At 39.9% G+C, this 26,144-nt stretch overlaps 1 protein-coding gene across 1 annotated transcript in view; it reads left to right on the plus strand.

Annotated features, from left to right (window-relative positions):
- PHEX (phosphate regulating endopeptidase X-linked) overlaps nt 1–26,144 on the plus strand; it is a 231,194-nt gene that overhangs the window by 136,111 nt on the left and 68,939 nt on the right. Inside the window, exons 13-14 of the mRNA XM_004382849.3 lie at nt 11,895–11,972; nt 20,703–20,806. Of these exons, the coding sequence (XP_004382906.1) occupies nt 11,895–11,972; nt 20,703–20,806 (182 nt within the window). The remainder of the gene's footprint in view (nt 1–11,894; nt 11,973–20,702; nt 20,807–26,144) is intronic.

A 26,144-nucleotide genomic window follows, 5' to 3' on the forward strand; every position in this document is an offset into this window, starting at 1 on the left:
GGATCATCCCTTTAATCATTATATAGTGTCCTTCTTTGTCTTTTATGGTGAATTTTGTTTTAAAGTCTATTTTATCTGAGGTTAATGTTGCCACTCCTGCTCTTTTTTGGTAGCTGTTTGCTTCATATATTTTTTTCCATCCTTTGATTTTTAATAAATTTACGCCTTTGTTTCTGAGGTGTGTCTCTTTTGGACAACATATTGATGGATCCTGTTTTTATATCCATTCTGTCACTCTCTGTATGTGTGCATTTAGGCCATTTACATTCAGTGTAATTATTGATAGGTGTGAGTTTATTGCTGTCATTTTGTCGTGCTGTTTTTTTTGGTGCTGACATTTTCTTTGTTCCTCTTATTCTCCTGTGCTGAATTCCTCTTGTTTGTGGATTTGTTTTCATTTCTTTTGTTTTTTTAGGTTTTGTTTTTACTGAGACTTTATGTTTTTCTTCTTTATTTTGATGAGTAGGTTTTTTAACTTTCCTTGTGGTTACCTTGAAATTTACCCTTATCTTCTTAGGTTTGAACCAGTCTATTATTACTTGGTATTGCATTGCCTTCCTCTCCATTAAAAAGTTCTATACCTACACCATTTATTCCCTCTTTTATTGTTCTGATGTTCTTGTCATTTACAGAGTAACCTCTCTGGTTCCCTGTTGTAATTCTTCTGGTTTTGGATAGTCCTTGAGAGCTCATTTCCTAGGTTGGTATCTGGTTGGTGCAATCCTGCATCCTAGATTCAGCCTGTGGTCTGATGTTGTTTGTTCTCAGACTGAAGGACTCCCTTTAATAATTCTTGTAAGTTTGATTTTGTTTTTACATGGTCCCTTAATTTCTGTTTATCTGGAAATGACCTAATTCACCATCATATCTGAATGAGAGTTTTGCAGGATATATTATTCTTGGCTGGAAATTTTTTCTTTCAAGGTTTTATATATGTCATCCCATTGCCTTCTTGCCTCCATCCTTTCTGCTGAATAATCCAAGCTTAGTCTTATTGTTTCTCCTCTGTATGTGACTTTTTGTTTTTCTCGAGCTGCCCTCAGGATTCTTTGTTTGTGGTTGGTTTTAGCGAGGTGATTATGATATGCCTTGGTGATTTTCTTTTGGGGTCTATCCTATATGGGGTTCGTTGAGCTTCTTAGATGGTCAGCTTTTCATCTTTCATGATATTGAGGGAGTTTTCTGTCAGCAGTTCTTCAATGATCCTCTCTGTGTTTTCTGTTTTCGCCCCCTGTTCTGGAATTCCAATCACTTGCAAATTTTTGCTTTTGATTGTATCCCACATAATTCTCAGGGTTTCTTCATTCTTTTTTCTGATTTTTCCTCAAACAGGGTTGTATCCAAGTGTTTGTCTTCAATTTTGCTGATCCTAAATTCCATCATTTCAAACCTGCTCCTCAGCCCGTCTATGATACTGTCCATTTCTGAAATCTTGTTGTTTATCTTTTGGATTTCTAATTGTTGTTTTTGTATGATTTATAGTTGTGAGTTTATTTTGGAATTTTATTCCTGTATTATTTTCCTGAATTCTTCTGTTTTTTTGTCTGCATTTTCTGTGAATTTGTCTGCCTTTTCCATGAATTTGTCTATTTTTTCCTCATTTTTGTCTGCTTTTTGCTTCAACTCTTGGATAGCTCTGAATATGAGAGATTTAAATTCCCTGTCAGGTAGTTCTAGTGCCTTTTCTTCTACTGGAAAGTCATCTGGTGTTTTATTTTGGATGCCTACTGGAACCATCCTGTCCTGTTTTTTTAATATGTTTTGATATTGTCTGCTGTCTTTGGGACATTCAGTAGTTATTTTCCGCGTTTACTGATTGTAAATTTGTTTCGTCCTGCTTTTTTGTTTTATTTGGTTATGTCTGAGCAGGCGGGCTGTACATTCTTTTTTGTTTGTTCATCTCTAGGCATGATACTTTTCGCCTTCTTCTCCAATGGGCAGGGTCAGTAACTCAGGTATGGTACAGCAGGGCAGGTCCAGCTGAAGGGGAGTTGCTGCTATGGGTTGTTTGTGGCATGCACTAGAGCCAACAGGGTGGGCCAGAAATCAGTGCAGGGCAGGTTCTCATACGCCGTGCCTGTGCTGCTTGGGAGTGTGATATTCAGCGCACAGTGCAGTTAGGTAGGAAGGAGGTGGGAGGTTGTGATGTGTGGAGCTACGATGGGTATGGGAAAGAGGAGAGAGAAGAGAGAGGAATAGGAGCCAAAAACATACAAACAAACAAAAAAGAGTCCTAAGGGAGCTTGCTGTTGGAGTGGAGAGATGAGAGACTGAGAAATGGAGGAAAACAAATAAGGGAAAAAAAAGGGTAAAAAGAATGAATAAATAAAAATTATTAAAAAAAAAAGGAAAATCCCCCAGGGATCCCACTGGTGCAGCTCCAAGGACTAGGGAAGTTGCTCCCAGGCTGTGAAGTACAGCCTGGCTTGAAGAGGTAGAGGTGTCACACAGCGCCAGGTATTCAGGAGACAGGAAGTGAAGGTAAGTATAGAGAAATGAGAAACTGAGAAATAAAGAAAGACCAAAGGGAAAAAGATAGAGAAGAAAACAAAACAAAGAAAGAAACAAACAAACAAAAACTCCCAAAAACAAAAACACAAAAAAGAAAACAAACAAACAAACAAAAAACAAAAACAAGAAGAAAGAAATGCCGCCAGGGATCCCACTGCGTGACTGTGCAGAGTAAGGGAGTAGCTCCCAAGCTAGGCAGTACTGCCCTGCTAGAAGGGGCTCCCAACCAAGAAAAGAAAAAGAAATCAAACAAACAGACAAATCAAAACAGAACAATCAAAACAAACAAACAAAAACCCCAGGGATCCCACCAGCACGGCAGCACGGGCCGGGAAGTAGTTTCAAAGTCAAGCGGCATTTCAAAGCCTTTCAGGAAGAAGCAAAGATGGCACACAGAGCCAGGTATTTGAAAGAAAGGAGGGGGAGGTGGTGACAGGTATGGAAGAAATCAAAAGAAGCGGAAAAAAGCAACACCAGCAGCCAACAAATAGCACTCAGGGAGCCAGCTAGTGCAGGTGGGTGGAATCCAGGTGGCACCGGCGTGAAGCCGATGCTTCCTTGCCAAGAGACTGTGGTCGCAGGAAGCAGAGGAGGCAGAATGGAGCTGAAGAATGGTGGGGGTGGGTGGGAAAACATATATCGCTGGTTATCAGTTGTTCTGTCTCCTGCTGGAAGCTCCATGAAGCTGCTTCCTCATACCCCCTGTTCGCTGATCTCTGATAGGCGTCCAAGACGGCGGATCCGTGCTGCATTAGCTGATAGGGGACCTCTGCCTGTATCTCTCTTCATTCTCTGTTCTCTGTCAGTTTCTTATTCTATTCGGTGCTTGGCTGAGTTCTTCATCTCTTCATTTGTACTTAAGGTTTCAGGATTGACGTTTGTCTCTGTTTGACTTAGTTTTTCGGATATTTTCCGTGGAGGGACAGTGTGGTGCTTCTGTCTATAGTGCCATGTTGCCCGGAAGTAAACTTATCTACATGTTGCAGAGGAACAGAGGAGTTCAGAAAATTAAGATACTGCTGCTGATACCTTATATTAGCGATACTGGTGAGTTGTCTTAGAATGTTTTTCCTCCACTCTTTTATAAAATTGCAATGAGGTCATGGACCATCTTATATGGTTTTTATGTTCCTATAGCACTGAGGACAGTCTTGAGCCTAGAAACATTGCTCCATTTTCCAGAAAGTTCCTTAGGTTCTCACAAACATGATTTTCATTCAAGTCTCTCTTTTTTTTTCCTCCTATGGTAAGATCACTTACAGTGGAAATGTGCCTTAATGTGAGGAGCATTGAATGAAGGTCTTGGATATTTGTTAGCCTATAAACTTTTATATTTTCAGGTGTTGTTGTTGTTGTTAGGTGCCGTTGAGTCAGTTCTGACTCACAGTTACCCTATGTACAATAGAATGAAACACTGCCTGGTCCTGTGCCATCCTCACAATCTTTGTTATGCCTGAGCTCGTCGCTGCAGCCACTGTGTCAGTCCATCTCATTGAGGGTCTTCCTCTTTTTCACTGACCCTCTGTCCATCTCACTGAGGGTCTTCCTCTTTTTCACTGACCCTCTACCTTACTGTCTTAGTCATCTAGTGCTGCTCTAACAGAAATACCACAAGTGGATGGCTTCAACAAAGAGAAATTCATTCTCTCACAGCCTAGTAGGTTACAAGTACAAATTCAGGGTGCTGGCTCCAGGGGAAGGCTTTCTCTCTCTGTCAACTCTGGAGGAAGATCTCTGTGATGCATCAGTCTTCCCTGGGTCTGGGAGCATCTCAGTTCAGGAACCTCAAGTCCACAAGACATGCTCTGCTCCTGGCACTGCTTTCTTGGTGGTATGAGGTTCCCATGTGTCTCTGTTTGCTTCTCTCTTTTATATTAAGACACTATCCAGTCTTGTATACCTCATCAGTATAACCTCATCATAGTTTACAACACTTAAGGAAATCACATATAACCTCTTCATAGTGATAGAGTTTACGATACATAAGGAAATCACATCAGATTACACAATCATACAATACTGGGAATCATGACCTAGCCAAGTTGATACACAGATTTTTGGGGGGACACAATTCAATCCATGACACTTACCAAGCATGATGTCCTTCTCCAGGGACTCGTCCCTTCTGATAACGTGTCCAAAGTATGTGAGATGAAGCCTCGTCTTCCAAGACAGATTTATTTGTTCAATGATATTGATCAGAGTGGGCTTATGAACTAACACTCATTGTATGAATTAATATTTATTGAGTATTGATCACTTACTTGTTACCTGGTACTGTGCTCCATGTGGGAAACATGATGGCGAATAAGTGAAATAGGCTATTGATTTAATTTGAATAGTATCAGAAAGAAGGTTTTCTCAGCTACAAAAATCTTCCTTATGATTGAATTTATATCTTTGGTTAATTAATTACTCTTTTAAATACAGATGTTTCTCAAGGGTTAATATATTAGATTGTTATTAGTCATTCACATTCTATTATGAATTAGTTTGAGGCACCAGTGACAGCTAATGGATTGGCTGCCTTGCGGAAATAAGAGTTTTGATGGATGAGGAGTAAAGGGGGATATGATTTTGGAGGACTGTATATTGTCAAGGAAAGGCCAATTTAGGTATAAGTGGAGAGCAAGTGGTATGAATACAGGGCCTGCTAGGTTGTGGGAGAAAGGGGGACAGGAAAGACAAAGAGGGGAAGGCAGAAATTAAGATGACAAATGCTCACAGCAGCCTTTTGCTTTGCTCTCTTCTACAGTTAGCTTTGGTAGTTTTTCTTGTGTCCATTTTCAGAAGTGTGTTAATAGCTGCCCTCAAAAGAGTCCTCTAACTTTTTTTGGGAGTGTGAATAGCCTGAGTTCTCCTGGCTCATGCTCAGAGTCTGGCTTTGCTTGGCAAATCTTCTGCCATGCTCCAGGAATCTCATGGGTACATCTGCCCTCCTCATTAATCACATGAGTGCTCAGGTATTTGGTTAAGAGTATAATCTGGCCCAGAATCTCCTGAAAGACCCTCTAAACAGCCATATAACAGTCACTCCAAACCCTCAGAGGTCATGTTTCTACTTTCTCTGTGTAGTCTACTCCTACCATTTTTTTAATCACATACTGTAGACCAGACACTAAAAAATAATTTTACACGTTGTGTTACCCTGAATCCTTGCAGACAACTGTACGAAGTGTAGGTATTGTTTCCCTCAATTTCCATTTGATGAAGAGGAGACTGTGTTAGGATTACATTCAGCTACAACTCATGGAAAACATGACATATAATGCCTCAGACAAATAAAGGGTTTATTTACTTCGTATCATGGAGGGAAAAGAGAGGCAATCAGGCCTGACATGGTGGGCTCCAGATGCCATCAGCTGTTCATTCTGCCATCTTTAGCATGGAAATCCTGGTGACGTAGTGGTTAAGAGCTACTACTGCTAACCAAAAGGTCAGCAGTTCGAATCCACCAGGCACTCCTTGGAAACCCTATGGGGCAGTTCTACTCCGTCCTATAGGGTTGCTATGAGTTAGAATTGACTCGATGACAATGGGTTTGGGTTTTTTTTTTTTTTGGTATCTTTAGCATGTGGTATTCTTCCTTGTATTTGTTGCCTTGTGGTTACAAGATGGCTGCTCTACCTCCAGCATTGCATCAGCATTCCAGGAAGGAAGAAGAAGAAAGGCTAAAGCAGTGGTTCTCAATCAGGCAGTTTTGCTCCCAGGGGATATTTGGCAATATCTGGAAACATTTTTAATTGTCACAATTGGGGGAGGGGGAGAGGGTTGCTACTTGCATCTAGTGGGTAGAAGCCAAATCTGCTTCTAAACATTCTACAATCTATAGGACAACCCCCACAATGAAGAGTTACCTGGTCCAAAATATCAATAGTGCTGAGGTTGAGAAACCCTGGGCTAAAGGCAGAAAGTACATAACAGCAGAATCTAGCCTCTTTTAACAAGGATTCCTGGAAGTGCAACAAGGACTTTTAGTTATATTTCATTGGCCAAAATCTCATCCCGTAGCCAACTCTTAACTGCAAAGGAGGCTGGGCAATGCAGCTAGTTTTTGTTGAGCCCACTGTCATTGCCGAGCAGAATTGGGGTCCTAATAGTAATGAACATTTGGTAGACAACAGGCAGTGTTTGCTTCATAAAAGTTAAATACTTTGCCCAAAGTCACAGAAGTGCCTATTGATTCATCTACCTGTACATGGCTGGACTGTAGGAAAGTTGTCAGGTGTCTGTGCGAATGAAGGGTGGAAACATGCTCTGGTTATGGAAAACCCTGGAGTTTTTGATCAGCCACAAGCAGTCTAGGAAATATTTCTTGCAGTATATAGTATGCAGTCAATTATATATCTATTACACTGTTCTCTCAATATTTGCATTTCTTTCTTGCCCCTGTAACTACTGGGGTAATTGATGTCAGGCCTGCCTCACTAATACTTTGTCCTTCAACAAGCCATCAAGCTACTTGGTGCCTCACTTCTTCCATTCTGAAAAAGTTAAAAAGTGATGTGATCATTATTTGCCTTAAATGGGTGTATAAGTTAGGGTTCATTCAGGAGAACCAACGCCCTTCTAAATATGGCAAGCAGGAAGAGGTTTAATACAGGGAATTGGAGGCTTATACAACCATTGGGAGGGCTGGGGAGTGAAGGGCAGAGGCTACCAGCTATCTCCACTGCTTGCACAATGAAGAGGTACTCTCAGGAGGATACCTGGAAGCTGCTCACAAAGCCCTGTATCTGCTGTCTGCACATGCCATGTGTCTGCCTGTAGCTACCAGTAACGAATAAATGGCTTCTCCTTTTTTAAAATTTATTTTTACCTTTTTTGAAATTATTGTACTTTAGACGAAGGTTTACAGAACTAGCTTCTCATTAAACAATTAGTACACATATTGTTTTGTGACATTGGTTACCAACCCCATGACATATCAACACTCTCCCTTCTCGACCTTGGGTTCCCTATTACCAGCTTTCCTGTCCTCTCCTGCCTTCTAGTCCTTGCCCCTGGGCTGGTGTGCCCCTTTAGTCTCATTTTGTTTTATGGGCCTGTCTAATATTTGGCTGAAGGGTCAACAGGAGTGACTTCAGTTCCGAGTTAAAAGGGTGTCCGGGGGCCATACTCTCGTGGTTTCTCCAGTCTCTGTCAGGCCAGTAAGTCTGGTCTCTTTTTTGTGAGTTAGAATTTTCTTCTACATTTTTCTCCAGCTCTGTCCGGGACCTTCTATTGTGATCCCTGTCAGAGCAGTCAGTGGTGGTAGCTGGGCATCATCCAGTTGTGCTGGACTCAGTCTGGTGGAGGCTGTGGTAGTTGTGGTCCATTAGTCCTTTGGACTAATATTTACCTTGTGTCCTTGGTTTTCTTCATTCTCCTTTGTTCCCAATGGGGTGAGACCAGTAGAGTATCTTAGATGGCTGCTCACGAGCTTTTAAGACCCCAGATGCTATTCACCAAAGTAGAATGTAGAACATTTTATTTATAAACTATGTTATGCCAATTGAGCTAGATGTTCCCTGAGACCATGGTCCCCACAGCCCTCAGCCCAGTAATTCGGTCCCTCAGGGAGTTTAAATGTGTCTATGGAGCTTCCAGGACCTTGCCTTGGACAAGTTGTGCTGACTTCCCCAGTTTTGTGTACTGTCTTACCCTTCACCAAAGTTACCACTTATCTATTGTCTATTTAGTGTTTTTCCATCCCTACCCCTCCCCTCCCTTGTAACCATCAAAGATTATTTCCTTTTGTATGTAAACATTTTCATGAGTTGTTATAGTAGTGGTCTCATACAATATTTGTTCTTTTGTGATTGACTTATTTCACTCAGCATGATGCCCTCCAGATTCATCCATGTTGGGAGATGCTTCACAGATTCATCATTGTTCTTTATCGTCCGTAGCACTCCATTGTGTGTATGTACCAGTCTGTTTATCCATTCATTGGTTGATGGGCATCTAGGTTGTTTCCATCTTTTTGCTATTGTGAACAATGCTGCAATGAACATGGGTGTGCATATGTATATACGTGTGACGGCTTTTATTTCTCTAGGATATATTCCTAGGAGTGGAATTGCTGGATCAAAATGGCTTCTCTTCCTCTTCTGCCTTTCGAATCTCCTATGAGTGCATCTCATTGGTAGAGCCTAACCTGGAGCTATGCCCCCAAGAGATTTTGAGAGATGTAGTTCTCAAGCTTCTCAGAGAAGAAGGTAGAATGGGGTGGGGCAGGACAATGTGGAATTGACACCAGCCTCTCTGGCAGAAGGAGTATTTGAGTTTGAATATAGGAGTATGTACACACCACATTTTGGGAAGAAGAGCACTCTATTCTGGTGTTGGCAATGTTGCTACTAGTATTATTACCTTGTTTTATCTATGTATCCTTGGAAAAAGAATAGGAATTCTATGTATCTCTGTTCTGGTTCCCTTCAAGACATGATGATGCTAAATAAGTAATACAAAAGGCTTCTATGACCTGCACACAGAGTGCAGAAGGCAATATATTCTGTGAAACTCCATAATGCAGTGGGGGTCCCAGAGAGAGAGAGGCTTGGAAAATAATGCATAATTCACCAGCATACTCTGGAAAGACCAGAGTTCAGAAAATGGTTGTGGATGACTCAGCTCGTATATTTCTTTCTTTTTTTTTTGGAAACTCTCTGAAGCTCTGTATTTGCTGTAATTACGCATGTGACTTGTGGTGAGCTGATAAAATACAGCGAAGAATGAAATACAATGAGGGAAACAATAAAATAGTCTCAGAACAAGGTAACATATGGACATATGAAGTATTGTTTGCCACTGGGAAGAGAGTTTTAACCTCTAGTTATCTGCTATTTGGGTCACATCAGGTTTTAGTGTGTGTAACTCACAGAGTTTTGGAGGCAGAATTTGATCCGCACTAAATATGAGTCTCTGGAACAGCAAAACCCATTATGACTGTATCCTACGGCACTTGTAAAATCCTTTCTGAGTCTTGAGTTTCAAGTTTCAGGTGATATTTAATATCTGAATTATCTCAAGGAAGATAAGGAAAATGTACTATCTTATTCCATTTATTTCTTGCGTGAGGAAAATTGAAAGGGACTAAAGGACAAAAATCGTTACCAAGAGCAGCGTGGTCACTGGTTTTGCCCTGCTGCTTTGCTATGATAGAATCAACTTTTAGGGGGGTTGCCTGCTGTCTTATGTTGGGTTTCCTGGAAGCAGATCCGGAGATGAAGATTCGTGTGTAAGTGATTTATTAAGGAAGTGATCCCAAGAGAAACAGGCAAGGCAATGGAGGAAGCAAGACAGGGAAGGCCAAGAGCCAAGCAAAGGTGTGAGTTCAGGGGCAAGTCTCAAACTCAGCCTGATCCTGCGGGCAACTCTGGAGTGCAAATTACACCCCAGAGCTTGTCCTGATTGAGGCAAAGGAGCTAGGGTTTTGTACTCCTGCTGTAGTCATTGACTAAGGGCTGCCTGTGGTGGGAGTAGAAGGCAGATAAAATCCCCAGGAATTACAGGTTTCTTCACTGTCTAAAAGTAGGGCTTTTCTATGAAACCTTTTGTAAGCCGAAATGGCGTAAAGCGAAGAAGCAGTTACCACTAATTCATATGGGAAAAATTTTTGAGCATTCCCAGACTCAAAAAATAACCTACCAAATCATACCAAATAACACATAAAACCCTTGTGAGCTCTCTTAGGCATTTCTGATACCTTAGGAAACATCTTGCTAAAAGATGCACAAAATAAATCGAGATAAAGCACAGATGCTCAGAGACACGGTTCAAAGCCATGGTGGCTTGATGCTGATATGCTGAGTGTAGTTCCCAGGGAAGGAGCTTGGCGACGCCACTCTCGCTGCTTGGGGTATGTGCTGCCTCTTTAACAGCTTGCCCCAAAACAAATGCTGAATGCAATTTCCGCTTTTCACCTGTTTTCATAAAAGTGAAAATCCTCTTCAGATTTCTTTTGGTTAGCGAAAACAGGTACTAATGTAGGTCTTTCATAAAAGTGAAGCGGCATAAAGCGAATTTTCGTAAAACAAAGGATACCTGTAGCAGTTTTTGAGTGCAGGCAAGCTCATCTCTAATAACCGAAGGGCAGGCCACCAAAAACAGTCTCAAAGGCAAGCTATGAGGGCAAAAAAAAAAAAACCAACAACAAGAAAAAAAAACCAGACTGTGGATGCTGGGGAGGGATGCACAGAGGTGAGAAAGGGATACCAGGGCAGAGCCAACAATGTCTGCCACCTGGAGTCACACCCTTTAAGTAAGCTCTTCTATTGTTTTTGTGAAACCCAGAATCTAGGGAGAGGGGAGAGACAAATTTCCACACGAAACTGTAACGTTTCTCTTAGCAGGGGTTGCCAAACATTTTCAAAAAGGGCCAGATAGTAAATATTTTAGACTTTGTGGATCACAGGGTTTCTGTGGCAGCTACTCAACTCTGCCTTGTAGTGCAAAAGCAGACTTACGTAATATGTAAATGAATGGGTGTGGCTGTGTTCTAATAAAACTTTATTTACAAAAAGAGGCAAGAGGGGACCTGGATTTGGCCCAGGGGCCGTAGTTTGCCAATCCCTGCTCTGGAGGCTCCTTATATGTGCTTAAGGTGATTTTCCCTTATCCATTCCTGATATGCTATAAAATATGGGGACTAAATAGACCTTTTGCCCATCAAAAGGATGGTTATGATGTTATGATTTGTCTTAAATTAGTCTGGACCCCCTACCTTTCATCTCTCTGGCATCCTGACCATCATTCATAATCTTGCACATATAATCTTCCTACAGCTTCCTAAATCTTCCTTTTACTGCCTTGTAAAAAATATTTAGTGCTCTCTTATCTGTAAAATAAAATATCGGCTCTTTAGCGTGGCATTCAGGAATCCCTGTGATCTGGCCCCAAGCCAGTGTTCCTGCGTTATTTTCTACTCTCCAGCCTCCCATGCTTTATAAGTCCAACTACATCAAACTACTTGCCATTTCCCAAGTAGACCCTGTGCTTCCTGTCTGTCTGCCTTTGCCCCTGCTGTTTCCTCTACCAGAATGTCCTTCCTCTCAGCTCTGCGTGTTGAAATCCTAACCATTCTCTAAGACTCAACTTGGTTACCTTCTCCATTAAGCCAAAGCCATTGGTCATTGCTGTGGACTCGAATAACAATATTGTCTATTTTTACTAAAACTTCTTTATTTTATAAGATATGGTTATTTTGCTTAACTTACTACATTTTTAGTATATTGAGGGCAGGGACTAACATAATTTTTTTTCCCTCTTCACAGTGGCTTGCATATAGTAGATATTCAGTAAATAGAGTTTTTGGATGAAGTTTGCAGTTGGACATCCTGTGATTATTAATGATTTAAGTGCTGAAACTCCAACATCATTTTTCTTTTTCCTTTTTATAGGCAAGAGCTGTTTTGGCAAAAGTTGGCTATCCGGAGTTTATAATGAATGATACTCATGTTAATGAAGACCTCAAGGCAGTAAGTGCTAAATCTACTGTATTTCTTTCCTTTTTTTTTTTTTCTGGCAAGCTTTACTGGCCTCATGCCTTTCATCTAACCCAAGTCCAAGCAATTAAACCTAGTGGTGCCAGAAAGCACCAACTTTTGATTCATCCCTTGGCCAGATAAGAGCCTGAATATGCCGGGCATACCACAAGATTGACAGCAGGTTCAAAACAAAAGAAGTGTCAGAAAGAATGTGTAGCTTAGTGGGTATCATAAAGCAAACGGACTTGAATTGGTCAAATTTGGTCATAAAGGAAAGAATTAAGCAAATTGAGTATTTTGCAATTAGTGGGCATGTTCTAATGGCTAAAGCATCATATTTATTGTTAAACAATATTTGCTTCATTCATATTGAATGAATAGTAATAAATCTGCCTGCTGGGAGTTAACGTCATTAAATTTTATGAGTGTTTTGGCAAATTAAGTGCATATACATATGACTATAATTTATTGTGAGTTGGACTATATATTTGCAGTAAGCTAGTGATGGAAGAAAAGTAATAATTCTTTTTTATTCGAATATTTTGGGGCACGTATTTTCTAGTAGATATATTCATTGCAAGATTTTCTAATCACAACCACTATTATTTCTTTTCCTATGAATAGTTCTGATAAAGAATTTTTCTTCCTCACCGTAGCCCTCATTCTTACCATTCATTAGATTTTCTCAAAAAAGTTGTCATGGAATTCTTTAAATAACTATGCTTCTGTGGTATAGCTCTTTTCTGAGATTGTGGTTCTACAAGTCCCATATCTGAAAGCAACACTAGCTTTGTAGATGAGCACTGGAATTTTACATGACAATTCAAAAGTGAGAGGAAGCTTTAATTAGAAAGTTCCTCCATTGGGCTCCAAGATATGGCCCTCCAAAATATTGATCCAGTTGCTATGGAAGAAAATAATTATCCTTCACAGTATCCCAAAACTCAGTCCATTTTATTACACATTGTTTTGATGATGCTAGAAATCACATTGTTATTATGATAATGAAGAATATTGAAGCACTTGACACATTCATGTACATGACCTTTTAATCTCCACAGTAATCCTGTGATGTAGGTGGTGTTATCCCTATTTTACAGAAAAGGAAGTAGACACTTGAAGAAGTTGAGTGATGTGTTCAATGCTACACAGAATGTCAGAACCAGGACTGAATCTGGGTTCCAGAAGGTCAGCCTGAAGAGAAGGCATTTGTCAGAGTCTTTGTCAAGCAACTCTTCTGGAGGAACAGAGGAGTCATTTTGGAGCATTAGTAGAAGTCGTTTCACTAGAGCTGGCTGGGAAAGGAGAAGAGAAGAGGGGAGCCCATATTGTCAAGTGGTTAAGAGCACAGGCTTTGGAGTTAAGGGCTTGGGTCTGCATTCTGCCTCTTCTGCTTACTAGTTGTTTGACCTTGGGCAAGTTACTTAACTTAAGTTAGCTTTCCTTTGGTTACTTGTATACTGAAGATGACAATAACTAAGTCTTAGTATTGTCTGTAAGATGAGATGAGGTTATATGAATGTAAAAGCACCTAGGATAATAGCCGGTGCATAGTAGCCTCTCTATAATTGGTAGCTATGCCTTTGTGAATCAGCAGGGGGAACTGTTGCTGCTAAGAAGAACATCACCAGGGCACATGGTACCTTAGCAGGAAAACCTGGAATGTGATTGGCAAATATTCCAAGTCAAGGATACAGAAAGGAAGGTTTGAGAGGCAATGTGGTATAGTGGTTATGAACATGAACCCTGGAACCAGACTGCCTGGATTTAACTCTTCTGTTGTCACTTAGGAGCCCTGGTGGCAAAGTAGTTAAGAGCTTGTCTGCTAACCACAAGGTCAGCAGTTTGAATCCACCAGCCACTCCTTGGAAACCCTATGGGGCAGTTCTACTCTGTCCTTTAGGGTCACTATAAGTTGGAATCGACTCAATGGCAATGGGTTTGGTTTTTGGTTTGGGTTACGGGTTGTCACTTACTAGCAGTGTGACCTAGGGTAATTTATGTAACCTCTCTGTGACTCAGTTTCCTCATCTGCAAATTGGAGATGATAATAATCCTCCCCTCATAAGGCTGCTGTGAAGACTAAGTAAGTTAACATATTTAAAGTGTTTAGAACAGACCTTGGCACACAGTAAACACAATATAGGTGTTAGGTATGACACCCTCCATTTACACTTATGACAGTAGATTATTTTGGTTTAGAAAAGTCATTATGAATGAACTCACGCAGTATCTAGGTCCCTCAAATTTATTTAAAAGACTATATAGATGGAACAATCCCAAGGTTTAATCAAATAAGGCACATTCAAGTTTCACTCACAGTATTTAGTTGATCAAGTTTTGTTGGCTGCCTGCTGCTGTCCAAACTGAGAACCCAAAATGTAAGGACTCACAGAATTCACTGTCTTTTGTGAAAAGAAACCAGAAGACAAACAGGATGCAGTGTTGTATATGCTTCCTTGTTTCTCCAGAGCCTGCACTTAAGCTATTAGACACCAAGATTTTTAAGTACTTTATGAAGCAATGGCTTTCATCTGACTCATTGCCAAAGCAGACACAATTACACTGAACAGTTTCTAACAGTTTAAAAAACAGACAGTGAAAAAAAAAATCCAAATATACAAAATAAAAATACATTAGTGTTCAGAAACAGTCTGAGAAAATGAATAAAACCCAACAGAAAATAGGTAAAGGATGCTCGATGTGATGGAAATAGTGTCACTGACGTTAACAGCAAAAGGGCTAAAGTATCGCTGGTACAACAACGGGACTGTGTTTTCAGTTTTAAGAAACATGTAGATAGGAACTACTACAGGGCCTATGAGAAATTTCTGGTAATACAAGCTCTGAGCATGAGAGGCTGCTACAAATGAAAAACAGCTTACCGTGCTTGACACAGGAGAAGATATGATTCATCAGGCACAAACACAGTCCTTCTGTAGTCTTTGAAAAGAACAAGAAAGAAGGAAATGCTCTTTATGAAAACTCACAGCAGCATGCAGGAAAGCCTACCAGTTAGCCTAAAAGGTAGGTATCCGTCCATTTTCTAATTCGCCGTATAAAGTGTTCCAGTTCATTAATCCTTGATGGAAATAGACTTGAGAGCAAATTTATGCCAGTTTTGGAAAGATTGTTGTATCAGTCAGGAAAACAAAAACCACACTAGGTATTTCAGACAGAGGGGATTTAATACAGGAAATAGGTTGGAAGGCAAAAAAGGGGAAGGTGAGGTACACTAGCAATTAATAACTTCAGGAAGCAGTTACCACCCCTGTGCCCAGAGGCACAGAAGATAGGAGGTGATGGTACCACCACTTAGAAGAGCAGAGGAGGAACTGCTATTCCAGAGGTATCTGGGGCTATGGAGGCGGGCCTGAATGTTCTTCTACAGTCACTGATAGAAGAACAAAGGAGAGAGAGACAGAGAGAGGGTGGTATAGAAGGAGAGGAAGAGGGGGAGTTGTAGGGGAAGAGAGAGAAGAACACAATACAACACCCTTTCCCCTCCTACCACTTTCTGTTTTCCCCCAGTGTCTCCTGTTGGCAGGAAGTCAACTGGCAATGGGGCCTGGGAAACATCATTTCAGATTCCCAACTACAGATTGTGGAACAGAGTCAAAGGGTGGGCATGTAGCTGACAGATCATCGGTAAATAACCAGCACCATTAGGCATTTTCACTCATTCTTCCGAAGCCAATGGAGAATTGCATTAGGGGCTAAAGTCAGAATCATACCTGGTCCCCATTTACTTAGGAGAATTAGATATGAGTACTTTTTTAGAGAAGATCATCAATGTTTTTGGTGAGTGATGCACACATACATACATATAAATATGCATATAGAGGTAGACATTATAGAACCCGTATAATATTCTCTGGGGTGGGTCTTCGTCTGCTCTGGCCAGTGGAATACTCATGTGTGTATGTGTTTGTGTGTATGTGTATATGTGTTTGTGTGTAACTGACAGAGAGCTCGACTATGCAAGAGCAAGGTGATTTTCAGATGGAATGAGCCATAAAAACAAATTGTTAAAATATTGAAATAATTCTGTACTATTTGGTAAAACAAACAAACATTGCCCTCAGCTCTCTCAGATTACCCCTGGCCACCATGGCCCAGGAGAACAAATAGCGGTCACTAGAGGGGGTGCCTTCATGTCTACTAACCTTCCAACCAGCCCTCTGTGACTCTCACACACCCACACACCAGCCTCCATCCTGAGTATTCACTGGCCAGAGCAGACCACCCCCCGACCCCTGCCCCACAATGGAGACAGAGCATCTGATTCCAGTGCTAGTGTGCTGGTTGCCTGGTGCTCCCTCAATCACCTTTCCATGGCTGCCTGTGGGAACTGCGTTTTCCACGGTGTACCATATATGTAGGTTGTTAAAACTGAGCATCACCATGTATTGTAGATATGTATATATGTACACAGGAGCCCTTGTGGCGCAATGGTTAAAGCATTTGGCTGCTAACCAAAAGGTTGATGGTTTGAACCCACCAGCTGCTCTGTGGGAGAAATATGTGGCAGTCTGCTTCCATAAAGATTACAGCCTTGGGAACCCTATGGGACAGTTCTACTCTGTCCTACAGGGTCGCTATGAATTGGAATTGGCTTGATGGCATCGGATTTGGTTTTTTGGATATATGTATACACACGCATTACTTACTGGAAAAGCCATCTAAAAACATCAGTCTTGCATTTTACTTTGCTGTTTAAGTAAGGGAAAATATAGATACAAATTCTGGATTCCATTAAGTGTTCAGAAAATTTGTTGGGTGCCTAACATAAAATCTTTCTTACAGATATTTGAATATATCTCTGAGTATCTTTAAATGGATTTAATGGATTCTAGAAAGGTGGTCTAAAATCTATACTTCCTATTGGCATATGTAGTGACTTACAAACATATAGTTATTCATCCTACAGAGAAGCTGAACACATTTCCTTGGTCTGTCCTTCTTGGGAGTTCCTCATCTTTGGGGGTAATAGCTTTATTCTTCTATTTAGTTCACCATCTGGTGATTGGTATCCAGGATAGGATTTCCAAGAAGAGAAATCCAGGTTCCCCTGAATTTTATGATCTGGACAGCTGTTCCTAGGAAATGAACAGCCCCGATTAGTTCCCCAAAGGTCACTCAATTGAAAAGTCTAGAGATGGAATTGATTGAAAGCCATTATCAACTTGACCTGGATTTTCACCAGTAACTGAAAGGACAAGAGGCTTTTGAGCCAATTATGGTCCTTTGCATAGTTTAAACTATTTTGTTTTGAAGATTGCAAATAGTTTCACACTATTCATGCCGCATTTGTTCTTGCTGCTACCTCCACAACAAGCAGAACTTTCCAAATCGTTGCTGGGTTTCATAGTTATTTCCCACTCAAGGGCCTATTGAAATATTTGGAAATTATCAAAATATTGTCACATGGCAGAAAACTTAGGAGCCAGATAAAAGAAATGAAAAAGCACCCATAATATTGGTACCAGAACGTGATCATGTGCACTTTCGTTATAGTGTGTTACTTTGCCTTTCTCTCTATAAGTAATTTTGCATACCTGTAATTGATGCTTTTCTATAATTTTGTATACTGATCTTTACATTTAACGCAGTGTTTTATCATTGTCTGCCATAGTCTTCATCACCATTATTTTTAACAGCTGTATAATATTTCATTAAGTACCATGATTCATTTAATCGCTGCTTCTCCTCCCACCCCCAACTCTTACCTTCTTCTCCATCTTCCTTATCTTCTTTCTATTGAATCACCAGTTTTCTTACTAAAACCAGTGAAAATAACATTGAAGTAGGAGCCAAAGAATTTGGACTGCATGGCTTTGCCAAATCCCATAATCCCTTTAGCCCTTGTTTCCCATCTGTCATCAATGGGAATAACAGCTGCTGGTCCTTCCCAACCCCCAAACACTTAACTTGTCTCAGAGAAAAAAGTGAAATGTATCCCCTATTACCTGTGTTAAGGAGCCCTGGTAGTGCAATGGCTAAGTTCTTGACTGGTAACCGAAAGGTTGGCAGTTTGAACCCACCTGGTGGCTCTTCAGGAGAAAGACCTGGTTATCTGGTCCCATAAAGATTACAGCCTAGGAAACCCTATGGGGCAGTTCTACTCTGTTATAAGGACTTGCTATGAGTCAGAATCGACTCTACAGCCCCCAACAACAACTGCAATTACCTGTTTTATTCCCATTAAATAAATGGAATAGATTAATTAAACCAGGCTATGAAATAGCAAATACTCTCAATTTAATAATTCAAACAATTTTAAAATTGCCCTTCTAAATATAGATAAGCTGTTGGCAAATTGTAATTTATTGCCTCTAAGTTTTTCTCCCCATAATCATTTTCATGGTTGTGGTAGAACCTTATTTATCCGAAGTATTTTTAGATTTGCGACTCTTCTTCTTTATAAAATTTTTGGATGGTTTTCGGTTTAATGCCCCTAGACCAACCTGAATGTCAAGTTTTTCATATGGAACAGGGAAGTATCACGGTTAGCAAACTGTTCTGGAAGTAACAATGACTCCACTGATATTACTACCCCTGTCCCCCTCCCCACCCCCCCAAAAAAGTTAATTTTTTTAAAGGAAATGCCTTTGGGAAAATTTCTTAGAAAGTGCTTTGAACCCAAGAACATATCTGAATTTTCTATCAGTTACAATCAAATTACAAAAGTTCTGGCAGAGCTATCTTGGGAACAAAAGCTGAAAAAGGTTTTTCACGTTGAACGATAGACACATCTTTTAAAGACACGATCCCAGAATGCATTAGGATTGCTAGTTCACGTTGCTTCCTAAAACAAGGTGCTTACTCTGTTTCTTCTGAAGCTAAGGGAAAACTGCTATGGTAAAATATAATCGATTGTAAGATTTCTTTTTATTATGAAACTTCTCAAATATATGGAGAAGTAATACAATATTTTGAACACCTGCTGCTTTAACAAATATTAAACCTATTACCGTAATAGCTTTATACATGCACGTACACATTTTAAATGAATAAAACAGATGTATTTGAAATTCCTTGTGTAATCCTCCTTGATCTAATCCTCTTCCTCCCAGCCTACTTCCTTCTCTAGATATAAACACTATCCTGAATTCATAGTTTATCATTTCCATGTATTTCTTTACGCTTCTGCTACATAGGTATGTATTCATAATAGAGTATCTAGTACTATTTTACATGTGTTAAAACTTTAAAATTCCCTCATATGTACACCTTGCCTTATTCACTCAGCATTGCTTTTTGAGATTATTTCATGTTCATGCATACAGACCATTCATTGAAAGTGCTGTATCATTTTTCATTCTTTGAATATGCCATGATTGATTTATCAGCCTCCCCTCCGCCCACCAGGGGTTTGCGGGAAGGACAATTTAAAGTCATATCTTTATAACTTGTTGGGCAAGCAGAATATCAAAGATGCCAGGAACTGATCCTTTCATTCCTGCCTTTCTCTGCACCCCTGCAGTTACTTTACTCCTTTCTCTAGATTTTGACCTGGCCCACTGGAAAGTTTGTTACGATGAATCATAAAAGTCACTGCACAGACATAATGAGCACCCACTGTTAGGGAGGAGGTAAACATGTTAGGGAGGAGGTAAACATGAGACGGATGTTGGTGACTGTCAAGTCTAGAACCATCAGGTAGTAGATATTTGTTCATATCTATAATGTGCTGCCTGTGTGTTTCATATACATACATTGGCTGTACTTTAATTTTTACTTTTAAAGGAGCATCAGGGTTTAAAGTTACAAAAAGTTACAGCTAATCAGAATTTTCTTATGTGTTTTTCTTATTTTATCTGCCACAGTAATATATTTTGAAATTAAAACATTAGAGATCATTACAAACCATTGCTTTTACTATGACACGGATATTATTTATAATATCTAGGTTAAATATTGCTAATCTTGTAGATGCAGTGCCTACAGAATTGAAACTGCCATTCTCCTTCAAAAAAAAAAAAAAAAAGAAAAGGAACTCTATAATCAATTGTCTGTTTCCTTGTTTTAATAAACATTGTTGTGAGTTGTCAACTTCCCATAGTCTCATGCAAGACATCATTTATGATTTGCCTCTGTAACTTCACTGATTTTTAGGGACCAGAGCCTTTTTTGAGTGTTAATAGATGCTTTCTGTTAATAATTAAATTATTCTGGTGACTCCTTGTGCTTAGGGTGGAAAATAGGTCTCTGGATCTCTTTCTTTCTTTTTTCCTTTATGAACAAATGCTGATTACAGTAAATTGGATTTTAACATTTGACTAAATCATCATCTGTAAGCTAAAGGAGGTGTCTGCTGACTAAACTGCCTGTTATTAGAAGAAGCTATGTGACAAATAAATAAAGTACACATTTTAGAAAAGATCAGACTCATGTGAGCCAAGAAATTTCAAGCCCAAGATAATATGTTCTGTAAAGGTTAAAGTAGATTTTTCAATTATAAAGTAAATGAAACGCATTGTAAATTACTGCAGCTTTTCATTTTCCGCTGTGATTCAGAAATGACCACATTGATTTTTGAGCTTTTTATTTGAGAAAAGAAAATCACTGAGATTAAATTTCATGGCTTTGTGAATACTAGGTTAAATGGTAACGGCTGAGATGCTGTGAGGAGCAAAGCTTCTAGGCTGGCCTCTCATTTTTCAGAGCCATCTCTTATCTTCACTTAGAACAATGATGCTTGTGGTTTGTTTCATTCAGATCAAGTTTTCAGAATCTGACTACTTTGGCAACGTCCTGCAAACCCGCAAGTATTTAGCACAGTCTGATTTCTTCTGGCTAAGAAAAGCAGTTCCAAAAACAGAGTGAGTAAAAAAGAAAAAAAAGGTGAAATAGGTAAATATGTTGGTGGGGAGTGGAGTCTCTTTGGATCAAACTTTGTAATTCCCTTCAAGTCAGAGTAGCTGGCTTGCCAGTTATCTTGGTTTGGCAAAGTCTGTGTTATGTTTTAGCAACTCTTATTTCTGGTATTATGTGATTCAAATCTTCAGTCTAATTATGGGTTCCACACTCTTAACATCAGTGTATTTGAGAGAGAGCTTATTAGGGTGCAAATGTTAAAATTATTTCTAGATCTAGTTATGTAGAAAAAAAATTTCTCTAGAATTTCACACTCAGGTAGAAACTTCTGAAAATCTTAAAAAAGAATAAGTATTTTTAAAATAAAGTATGATCAGAAATATTATAAAATTATGAAATGACTCAAATATATTTGTTGAAGTAATCAGTGTCAAAGAACTGATAGCTATATAGTTTTCATCCAGCAGCGGTTATCATGTATTCACCTTCTTCCCAGCTACCTGTAGGAGCTTTCCTTACGTGATGTTGGGTCAGGGTAGCCATGATTTCCTCCCCTAGCAAAGAGTATATTAATATGATGATGATGATAATGATCATAGCAGCTAACAATTATTATGTCTTTACAATGTGCCAGATGCTATTCTAAGTGCTTTACATGTTTTAATTCATTTTATCCTCATGTCAATTCTGTGATGTATAGGTACTGTTATTAGCTGTCTTTTAAAATGAATAAAAAGCTTAAAATTGAGAAATTCTTCAGCCCAGATTTAGATTGCCCTCTCTTCTACCTGAATGGTGCTTTTGACTCCTGGGACTAAAGTTTGTTTTGCCATGACCCACTTCTCCAATGTTTCTACTTTCTGTTCTCTAGATTGGATAATTTCCATTGATCTATCTTCAAATTCACTGATTCTTTCTTTTGCCGTCTCAAATTTGCTGTTGTGCCCATCTAGCAAATTTTTCATTTTGATTATTGTACTTCTCAACTCCAGAATTTCCATTTTTAATAGTTTCTATTTCTCTGTTGTAATTCTTTTTTTGTTGAGTCATTGTCATCATATATTCCTTTAATTCTTTGAACATATTTTGTTTTCCTTTTTTGAATGAATTTATAATGGCTGCTTTGAAGTCTTTGCTAAATCCAAAATCTGTGCCTACTCAGAGACAGTATTCATTGACTACTTTTTTTACACTTCTTTTTTCTTTGCATAATTTATAATTTTTGTTGAAAACTGGACATCTTAAATAATATATTGTAGCAACTCTTAATTCTGATTTATTTTTCTGAGGCTTTCATAAAAGTAAGCTGCCTGGACTTAAAATACAGAATCTTTTTCCGCTGCAGTATGTGGCCACTGATGTCTCTGCTCAGTTTCTTAATTCTTACGTTCACTTTTTAACCTGGCTTCCTAGTGGCTGCCCCTGTGTCTGCATAACTGCATGGCCAGCCAATAATTAAGGCAGAGGTTGTGCTTAAACACCTTGAGTCTGCAGGCCTTCTACCTGCTACCAGTTGATCTGTGTTTGGGGGTTGAGGAGCATGCTGAAATTTGCAGCTGGTTCTCAGTCTGCCTTGGCTTTTACTTCACTGTGGGCTTTCTCAGGTCTCCCTTGTACATGTACTTAGTTTTCCAGGCAGCCAAGGATGTATGGAGAGCTTATATAGCTCTTCTACGGCTCATTCAGTTCAGGATTTCCCTTTTAAATTTCTGGCTGGTCTATCACTTACCCCAATGGGAACCATAACTTCAGGCTAGCAGAACTGTGGGTTTTCCCCGTTTATTTCCTACCAAGTTTGCTACTTTTAGCTGAGAAAGCTGCAGGTTTTCATAATCCCTCCAAAATGAGTCCACCCTCTGTGGCAGCAAAGCTGCTAATTTTCCACTAGCCCCTTCCTGATAAAACTAAGCTCTCACTGGCTGACCTGGGAGCAATGGGAACTGCCTGAGGCAAGAAGGCCACAGAATTTTTTCAAGAATAAATACTTTTCAATTTGTTTTCTACCTTTGGCCAATTTCTAGAGCCCTACAATGGCTGTTTGTTGACAATTTTGTCCAGTTTTATGCTTAAGCTTTGTGGAAAGGTTTTTTTTTGATTTCTTCAGGCTATCATATCTGGAAGCCTGGCTTCCATGGCCTAGTTTTTTAACTTTGGCTGATATTCTGGTTTTGACTTTGGCTAGCTCTTTTTATGCTCTCTAGGCATTATGGGTTGAGTTGTGTGCCCCTAAAATGTGTATTGAAACCCTGGCCATGTGCTGTTATGACTTAATCACAAGATTAAATCAGTTGACCTTGGGTAGAGCAGATTACCTTCCATAATACAATCTACTGTCATGTAATCAATCTGACAGTTGAGGTCATACCAGAATAGGGTGGGTCTTGAACCTAATCACTTTTGCATTATAAAAAGAGCAGATTAGACACAGAGGTGAGCACATACTGGGGAAGACAGATGCCATATGAGGATTGTCTATAAGCCAAAAAACCAAGGAACGCCCAGGACTACTGACAAGGAAGGAATCAACACTGCCAAGACCCTGATGTGAACTTTTGGCCTCCAGAACTGAGAGAAAATAAACTTAGGTTCTTTAAAGCCACCCACGTGTGGTATTTGTGTTACAGCAGCACTAGGTAGGTAAGACACTGGGTTTCTTGTTACTCATTCTTTTCCAACTCTTTTTTCCATTCTGGCCTCTAGAAACCATAGGCTCCTAGAATTCATAGACTCCTGTACCCTACCTTGGCTTAATCAGTCATTCCCACCTCTCCCTCTTAGCCATGGCTCCCATCTGGTCATCCTTGCCCTCTGCCTTTCACATTTTCTTACAACACAGCCAAAAGTTAATTCCAAGTTACTGACTTTAAGGGGTAGGCCTAAAGCTGAATCACCCTCCTACCCATCCCTGACTCCAATCAAGAGCACAAAGGAAGAAAGAAGTGGGCAGCTTTAGAACTTCTTTGGAAATAACAGATCACTGGTTTAAAGCCAACTGCCTGACTGGCTTTGGTTCTCTCCTTCCATCATATTATCTCTGAGTCCATCTATTCTGTTTCGTTCCCAACCTAAATAATTCAATAGAAATTTTGAATTTACAGTTCTAAAACTAGTTTCTTAAATCCTATGACTTCAGTAAATTATTTCTGATATCCCTATGATCATCTACATATAGTATGGTAGTCATAGATCTATGTAGCTTTAGATCATCCTGCCCTTTAAGATCTACTTCAGATCATTTCAAACTTCTTTTTGCAATGTGTAGGAAATTCAGGGCTCCCACTGGTATTTATGTGAATTTTCAAGGTCTTCTCTGGGGCTCCTCCGTATTGGAGGTGCTGCCAGTTGTTGGAGTAACTCAACTTGCTATGGAGACCTCCTGGTTGTGCTTTACATTGGCCCAGATGTGAGACTCCATCCCTTTTCTTGAATGCTGATCTCTCCCACCATCACTTATCTAATATATATGTGTTGGCAGCTGAGTTTACTGAAGATTTATAGAGAAAAGGGGATTTACATAATAAAAGTGCAAATAATCTAAATTCAGGTGTTAGTTATTGTATACCAGTCCCTTAGGCCACCAGGGATTTTTACTGAACGAGCCACCTCTTATAGCATCTCAACCTCTTGTGAACTGGCTGGCTTCTCTCTCCTCTCCTTCCTTCTATGTTTCTTCTCCCCACTGCCCACTTCCAAATGATTCTTACTCTACTAACAAAGCAATTCTGTTCTCCTTAGCCTCTGCTTCCAAACTCAGCTCAAGGGCCACATGTGAATATCGAAAATCCTTAAGATGCTCAGCCAATTGACTCTGAGATTTTCTTTAACAGAATTTACTCTCCATAGAGATCAGATGATATTTTAAATAGCAAGTTGGGTTTTTGCTGCTATACAAATAATTTTAAAGCAGAGAAAGACTTAATTCTTTTAGTCTGAAGATAAAATGGAGCCCTAGGGATTTAGGAAGCATGTCACCAGCCTAGTTAGTAGAAAACCTGTCAAAAATATCCTGGTCATTTTTTCTCAGCCTCCTTCCCAAACGGTACAATTTTCAGTTACTGGTCACTTTGAAAATGAAAACTCACATGCTTTTGCTTAGCATGCTGAAGAACAAAGCTTTCTTGTATTTAAATGTGGCCATTACAGACAATATTGACAAAGTGCAATGTAATGTCAGAGTTCACATACTACGTTGCTGTTGCTTTTGTTGGGTGCTGTGGAGACAGTTCCAACTCATAGCGACCCTATGTACAGCAGAATGAAACACTACCCGGTCCTGCACCATCTTCACAATCGTTGTTATGCTTGAGCCCATTGTTGCAGCCACTATATCAATCCATCTTGTTGAGGGTCTTTCTCTTTTTCGCCGACCGTGTACTTTACCAAGTAAATGAATAATTTCTTTTTATAAGAATCAGCATGAAGCTGGTTCCTATGAGGCAGAGGTTAAAGATGTCCCAAATGTCCAACTTTTCCAAGCTGCTGTACTGCTCCATCATCTCTAACATCAACTACTCCCTCCCCCCTCACGCTCTTCCTCCTGTCGTTGGGTTCCTAATTCGCTGCAATGTTTCACAGAACTCACAAATTGTATAAAGGAAATGGCTCATGCGGTTGTGGAGGTTGGCAAGTCCCAAATTCATGAGTCAGGCATAGGCTTCTCTCTGGCCCTCAATCTCTGCCCAAAGGCCCTCAGCTTTCTTGCTCTGTGGGCTGGGAAGCCCACTGCACCATCTCCTGTGGGTCTCTCCTACAGGTCTCTTCTGCTGGTCTCTCCTGGCTTGGTGGTGGTGGGCTCTTCTCTCTGCTCTGGAACTGGCTCTCTTTAAGGCAAAACTGACCAATCCTCTTGGTGGGCCACAATTATCTTATTTGCACAGCCCCACCCAATCACCTGGGTGGGAGTTAGAAGACCATGGTGAGAAAGGCCATAGTAAGTAATTTATCACACCACACCAAGCATGATGTCCTTCTCCTGGGACTTGTCCCTCCTGATAACACATTCAAATTATGTAAGATGAAGTCTCACCATCCTTGCTTCTAAGGAGTATTCTGACTGTACTTCCAAGACAAATTGTTCGTTCTTCTGGCAATACATGGTATATTCAATATTCTTCGCCAACACCATAATTGAAAGGCATCAGTTCTTCTTCAGTCTTCCTTATTCATTGTCTAGCTTTCACACGCACTCGAGGCAACTGAAAACACCATGCTTGGGTCAGGCTCACCTTAGTCCTCAGAGTGACATCTTTGCTTCTTAATGCTTTAAAGAGGTCTTTTGCAACAGATTTGCCCAATGAAATATGTTGTTTGATTTCTTGACTGATGCTTCCATTGGCTTTGATT

Source organism: Trichechus manatus, unplaced genomic scaffold, assembly GCF_000243295.1.
Source record: "Trichechus manatus latirostris isolate Lorelei unplaced genomic scaffold, TriManLat1.0 scaffold00100, whole genome shotgun sequence".
Classification (NCBI taxonomy): domain Eukaryota; kingdom Metazoa; phylum Chordata; class Mammalia; order Sirenia; family Trichechidae; genus Trichechus; species Trichechus manatus.